The 7500-nt window shown below is 37.1% G+C and overlaps 1 protein-coding gene across 11 annotated transcripts in view; it reads right to left on the bottom strand.

The window, feature by feature from the left end:
- LOC113825633 (transformer-2 protein homolog beta) overlaps positions 1–6696 on the bottom strand; it is a 53903-nt gene extending 47207 nt beyond the window's left edge. For 5 of the 11 annotated variants that reach the window (XR_011398590.1, XR_011398592.1, XR_011398591.1 and 2 more), the window contains exons 1-4: positions 6447–6583; positions 1540–2081; positions 1275–1369; positions 753–906 (exon numbers count right to left, since the gene is read on the bottom strand). Coding sequence is in view for 3 of the 11 variants with exons in the window: in XM_070122177.1 (XP_069978278.1) it covers positions 753–906; positions 1275–1369; positions 1540–2081; positions 6447–6461 (806 nt within the window). In the remaining 8 variants the exon portion in view is untranslated. The other 6 variants (XR_011398596.1, XM_070122178.1, XR_011398595.1 and 3 more) reach the window with 4 other exon arrangements.
- Positions 6697–7500: the final 804 nt, after the last annotated feature.

The following is a 7500-nucleotide window of genomic DNA, read 5'->3' as shown; positions in this document are numbered from 1 at the left end:
TACAATGCTATTTTCTCACTTACACATAAGTAGTGACTATCACTACTGGAAAACTAAGTAATGACTCTATATCTAATATGGAAAGTGTAGAATAGCTTTTGTATTTCCATAATCATCTTACAGTTTCATGACTAATAACATATTAATGTATGAAAAAATAAATGCATAGCACAGAACCTATAAACCTGTCAAGCCAATAATAGTAATTCCTATTCTATACCAATCTTGTACCAAAAGCCCTTCCACTACGAAGGGATAAAGATCACACACAAAATGGCATTAACCTAATACTGCCAGGTACATTCAACATTCACTATAATTTAGTCTTGTGAAAGACGTATACACATAGATACATAGATGGCTCTACAAATGCTTAGCCACCAAGGAGCCAATTAGTAGAGTCCATGACCTCACCTGATCTCACTTTTCCTTCAATTTTCTAGACTTTCTTTCAATGTTATTAATATTGATGCTGCTATCTTCCCATACCTATTACAGTTATCATAACATCATTATCATTACTAATAGCAATATATGTTGAAAGAGAATATTTCTGCTAATCCAGAAGGAAAAGAGCAAACAGGATAAAGAGAGTAATAGTAATTGACTCTTTGGTGACCAAGTATTTACGGAGTCATCTATGTGCAAATACAATTGAGAAACGAAACACATAGTGGGCATATCATGTACATATTTGCCATCCCCAGCAGCAATGGGTCAATACATAAACAAATGAAACACTAGAAGCTTACATTCCATCAGTTTCCTTAAGTGCTCTATCTGCATCCTTTTGATGTGCATAAACCACAAACGCAAAACAAGGTGGATTCCGAGCCATCCAGATCTCCCGCAGTCTTCCATATTTCTCAAACACTCGCTCTAAGTCCCTCTTGCGTGTGTCAACATCTGTAAACATAGGAAATTTAAATTGCAATTCTCAGCTTAAAAACAACAAAATGGGTACAGAAAAAGAGAACAACAAAGAAATGTTATTACTTTAACAGTGGCAAACAGGATGAGATGATAGCCATGCCTGAAGCACTGCTTTGTATAATGAGTAGGAAATCAGCCACTCTTGAACGGGGAATAAATAGAAATGAACCAAGCTAATCTGCCATTATATTTTACACACTTTGAAGATACAAGTCTGCAAAGAACTGCAACATGCATATTCACTTTTTATTCTAATAAATAATCTACAAGAAAAAAAAAAAAAAAATGTAATATACTACATAACATTTGAAATATAAACACACACCAGTGGCCACACATACCTAGCTCAGCTACATGAAGACGAGCTCCATCCACTGGAGTTCCACTTCTAGATCGAGATCTTGAACGCCTTCTTGATCGAGAACGTGATCGTCGTCTGTGTCAGAGACAAGAAGTTTAAGAAAGGAATTATATAATTTTCAATCGGTATGATAAGATTTTCCAGTGCTTCACATTGTCACACTCAGTTATAAAATGTGAATACAACAGAAAAGAACATCCACTGAGCCTAACTGAGAACCAGGAAAAAATATTCTGAGCTCCTACCTTGATCCACGGGATCGGGACCTCGATCTGGATTTCTTTCGACTTCTGGAGCGAGATCTTCTACTTCGAGAGTGAGATCGCTTCTTGCTCCTTGACCGTGAGCGAGACCTTCTGGAGCGAGATTTCTTTTTTGATGACGAACTAGATTTCCTTTCTTTACTGGTGTCTACTTCCCTCTGCTTACTCTTACTACGACTACGAGATGCCACTTTATCCTCAGCTTCACCACTTCTGCTGCGCGAACGTCTCTTTTCTGCTGCTTCCCCACTCCACTCAATCATTTCCTTATCCTCGGGAGTCCTTGAGTGACTGGACTCCTTTTGGCCTCTGTTTTCTTCCATATCTGACTCTCCTCTCATCCCATTCTCCCTTCCCTCCACTGAGTCCTCTCTGTCGGACATATTTTGCCGATTTGACCTCTGATCTGGAGATGCTGACCTGGAGTGGGATCTTGACCTGCCATCATAGTTGCCTCCATCACTGTCATCTTTATCATGCCTGACTCCATTTTCTTCTTCCGAGTCAGATGACATTGTGTACCTCTGAAAAAAGACAAAAGTTATGATTGAAATAATCTGGTTATATGGTAACAAACTGGGACTACCATACAAGAACATCTACTTGTACTCTTGTGAACCGTAATTCTTATCATTTATATGTACGCAAGAGCTGTATACTACAAACAACAGTGACAACTACATACTAGCTATTTCTTGACACAATATTGATAATGATAAAGAGGATGGTCAAGCAAAAGCATAGAAAAGAAAATAACTAATACATTGGTAAAATAAAGAATGATGAAAAAAAAATGTGAAATGATCTCCCTCTAAGGAACTAAGAACTATCATATTCCTAATTCTTCAAGACCTGAATTGCTATTTTCTGCTGCTAAACCACCAAGAACTGAAAGTCAAAAATTGAAGTGGGTACAAAAATCAATCTTCATATTAGGCCAGTTTACATCCCTAATGGACTGGTGACATTCCACATCCAAAAGTGAAGTGACATTTTAGATCACATTCCTGTCCTGTCATCACCATGTCTCTACTGAAGTAACTAGCCCCATCATTTACTAATCTGGTTGGTGATGGTAGTGATAATTATGATACTGATCATGATGACATGCATTATATAAGTAATATACTTTACTCAGCTACTACAAATTCTATTTTCCTCTTTTTTACCTACATCAAATCCATCTGTATATGAACATTTTTCAAGAATGTGAGCCATATGCTTTCCCTACTGTCTGCAATTTTGGCTGTATCACAAATGATTTCTTTAAAAAAGAAACTTCAGAGCCTTTAACACCCACTATGCAAGGTAATATCTCTTTAATGATCACAAACAGGGCCAAACTAGCATACAACTTTGGTATCTTTTATTTAAAACAACAGCTTTACTTCAACGCTGCATTTTCTTAAGATTTTCCAAAACCCCAAACCATAGTCCTTGCACGATTCAGGAATTCCCACAGCCCAGTTCTGACTTTGAAACTTACTGCTAAGGTACTTTCGCATATCTGAATAACAATAGGGTAAAATGTTCAGAAAATAATTACTCGTTCCAGGGGTATTCCAGGGACTAGTGTCAATGAGAAAGAAACAGAAAGAGAACATGAGGATGAGAATGAGACATAGAGATGGACAAAGAGAAAGAGGAAGTGACAGAATGTATGCATACATGTGGTGGATGCACTTATATCACTTACTAGGAACCCCTTCCCCTTCCATAATACCTGATAACTCCAAGTGTTAAAATTATGATTGCTGGTAACAGATGATTGATAATACACTGAAGTATTTTTTAAGATCTAACATATAATTTAAACTATCCATATACATCAGTGCCACATATGTTGCTCTCAGACATACTAACTAGTAAAGTGTACCTTCACTTGACTTTCAGCAAATGTTACACCACTTCTTTCAAATATAATTCATTAAAAAAAATAATCAATGGACTCACAATTCCAACCATTTATACTATATTGCCCAGTCAGATAAAGTCATTGCAAAAGTTTCCTCCAGCTTTCAGTGGGACAGAAGATTTAGTACCCTTTGTGTCAGATCAGAAGAATTTATCTAGTAACCCTCTGTCAGATGAGACCAACCAGAACTCATGAAGCCTGAGGGGAAGCACACAATATATAATGGGAGCATGGAATTTCTCTTCTATTTTTTCAAATGTTTCATGCCTGTCATGATGAATTCCTTACTCTTATTACAATAATTAAATCATTTTTCCAAAGGTTTGTGTCCAACATGATGAATTCATCATATAAATGCAATATTTCTACAATAAAACTATCCTAGAACTTTATTCAGGTACACAAAAGTTTAAATACAAGAGCTATATTCTGTGTTGCCAAGGTAAGTAAATGTGGTTCATAAAAGGTTAAAAAATTTCAAATGTCTGAGAAATACATTAAAGAAATGTCTTACGACTAGGAATAGACAAGCACAAAGATGATTAAATTATGTTAATCTAGGGTTATGCAAGGTAGTAAAAATTCTCAAGTACTGAAATATTGCAAAAAGTGAGGTCGCAGATGTGGTTGCTTAGGAAATCAAAATAACCTCTTTTAGTCCCCATATGCAAACACAGTTCCAATTTAGTGGCAATCAGCAGATGTATTGTTTTACTGTCTATTGTTTACAATTTCTCTTTTAGTGGATTTTAAAAACAATAATGACAACCCTTTTGCTACCAGACTAAGGAAAAAATCACTGTGCCACTTGCTTTATTCATAAACAACAATCACACAATTTGTATTTCAGTCTGTACTTCTTCCACTATTACAGGTTTTACAGAACATTCGGTAATTCTTTTCAAGACCAACAAAATCAATTTTCCCAATAATATGGAGTGCCTAAAACATACCAGGTAAATTACAGGGTAAAGGAGAATGGAATAGAATCAATACAGAAAAGATGTCTAAAAACATCACAAAGAAATAAGAAAGAAAGAAAAAACAATTGCTTAGGGAACATCAACAGTCATGCCCATCATCGCTCAAAGTCTAAAGGTGCCAGCTTCCAAATAATTCCTCAGGCAACCATTTAGATTTGAAATCTACAGGAATACACACCACCACAGTTATCATACAATGTGTTATAACCATATACTGCCTTGGCATGAGGCTCTGCTCCCTGGGCCTCCATGATACCTGCACAGAACATTCTAACCATATCCTACCCACATACTTGTTAGACAATACGTATTGTCATAAAAGTGGCCTGTAATTGACACAACAATGTAAACAAAACATTTCTCGGTGGCACTTTTCATGGTATGAAGGCTAGCAGTTGTCAAAAATCCCGGTCATGAAAAAGCATAATTGAGACCGCTGAGTTACCATCATAGTAACTTTGGAGCCAATGCTCTCCTAGGCATGGCTCACGAACACTACATTCCACACTCTTTTATTAAAGGGAATTATGCAAAAACCCGTTCTAAACACCAAAAGAGTCTTATCACCTTCCAAGAGACTTGTGCACTCATGGCGAGTCTTTCCTGTCACTCCGGCCTTCAGCTGAAACACAAATTCGCGACACGCCACCTCACAGCCAGATTTTCCAATGACAGCATGTTCACACCTCCTGCCCCTCAAGCTAAATTTCTTCATGACAGGATGGTCATATCCTCTAGATCATAGGAGCTATCACTACACAGAAAAATTCCAATCAATATGTATTCACCCATCAAAATTATTTTTTTGCATCTAAATAATGGGAAACTCTTAGGTTAATGCTACCAAGGGCAACGTATAGAAATAGCAGTAAATGAATAAAATCATAAACAAAATAGGTACAGTTACAGCCTTTTACGTACAGCAAAATGGCAAAAATATCAGCTGCTTATAAACACTCAGAGATTAAGTCTACAACACCCTCAACCAGTAAGAATATTTAATCTTGCATTTTCCGTGTCTGTTTTATATATCCTTTTTCCATGAATTGGCATAAAGTGCTAATAAAGGGAGGGATATAGGGAATAAATAGAAGGTAGGAAAGGTCAGGTTTGAATTCATGAGTTTGTGTATTACCCTAATGTTTAGGTACGTGCAAATAAACCGTTGGGAAAAGGAAATATATAAAAAGTCTAGGTTTGGGACATCTATGGACTGTGCGCTGTTTTCAATAACAAATATCCTCCTTTTTACAATGTCCCAACTTATCAAGTTAAAATAAGATATTATATACGTGATTTTCTGTGGTACAAGTGGAACTATGAAATCAAGAGTTGGGTATACACCTGACAGCAATATGTGTTCAATTCAACCACAGTCGAACTAATCCAAACCAGATTTCAACACTATCAATTCTCAGTTTAGTGTTTACTATGAAAGCCTGACTGATATCCATGAATCAAATACCGAAAGATGCTTGAGACAACCTATCAACTGACTGTACGTACTGTTTACCTTGTAATATATGTAGACATATCTCAAAAACAGTAACTTTTCTGGCATGAAACACAAACACAGACTAAAAGGGACAGAAAGCTTTTTTCTTTCATGGGATTGTTTACTCTAACAAACACATCAGTCACGAAATGTAAAATACCAAGAATAACAACAGCATTCTCCTACTCTTTAGGGCAATACCAATCGATCACACAGGGGGCCGAATGAAGGCGGGAACTGAGCCCAAACAGCGGCTTGCAAGCAGTCATGCACAGGGCCCCATCAGTCATGCACCGAGAAGACCTGGCACAAGCCTATTTCCCTCGGTTCCGTCCTTCCACTCCTCCCAGCCGCTTCCTCACCTGCAGGGCGCCAGGAGGGGACGCCAGGGGACCCGAGGGCAGGCGGCACGGGCAGGGGGAAGGAGGAGAGGCTGGCCAACTGATAAAGGAGAGGGACGCGAGAGGCTGGGAGGTCAAGTCAAAACATTCCTTACTCGTGGCACCTTCATCACGGCCGCCACGCTCTACACGCGATTTTCACTTTCTCAGCACTCCTGGCACGTCCCTTTCTACCAGGGAGGAAAGGGCGTTACATTCCCGAGCCCGTTCTCACGCCGATTGCCCCGTTTGTGCGAAAGGAGAGATGTAGATTACCTTGAATCCTTCCCGTAAGAATCAATAGTACCCAGGCGTCTGCACGGCTCAGGCTCACGACACTCGTCTGTCTGGGACTCTACGCTCTACTCGAAAAGCTGCCCAGGATTTTTAAAGCATTTTGCCTTATAGAAGATGAATAAAGCAAAGTTGGGAGCTTATAATATGTAATCGGTTAAATTTAGAAGTTATGAGAGTATCATATGTAATTTGAAATTGAAAATATGCTGTAAGATTTTTTCCACCAAACTAAATATCAACATTGATATACCGTTTAAAGATTAACCAAATTCTCAAAATAAATATTGTTATATATCAAGGTTTAAAAAGAATAATTACTTTTCTTTATATTTTTTACATTCTATATTTTTTATTCAAATAAAATATGCAGTGTCGAGTTCCTGGACGGCGGTGTTGATGGGCGTTTCATTTGTCTTCAAAAGATGAATATAAATAAATAAAAATCTGTTATAGCAACTGCATGTCAAGAAAAATATGTATTACAATTGCAAAATCAATGTGATTAATCCAAATTCAATGTAAACAATTCATTCGAAATTCCCCGAATGTAAAGAAAATAAGAATTATAGGAAAATGCAAGAGAGATTTCACATGAATCAAACGATATATACATACATATATTTATATATATACATACATATATTACGAAAAGGTGTCTTTTAACGCCTTCTTTATAAAATATATCCTTCTAAGATCAATAGATAGGCCTATAGCGGTTCCGAGTCCTGCAAACAGGGAAAACAGACAATGCATTCGAGTACAGCAATTAATATAATTTTTGTCAGTTTTATGCACCATAGTTTGAATGTATTTTTGATACAGGAACTCTTTCTTGTATACATCATTGCTAAAAGTATATATAAAAAAACATCT

The sequence above is a fragment of the Penaeus vannamei genome, chromosome 5 (genome assembly GCF_042767895.1).
Source record: "Penaeus vannamei isolate JL-2024 chromosome 5, ASM4276789v1, whole genome shotgun sequence".
Classification (NCBI taxonomy): Eukaryota; Metazoa; Arthropoda; class Malacostraca; order Decapoda; family Penaeidae; genus Penaeus; species Penaeus vannamei.
This window is presented reverse-complemented; position numbering and strand designations above follow the sequence as displayed.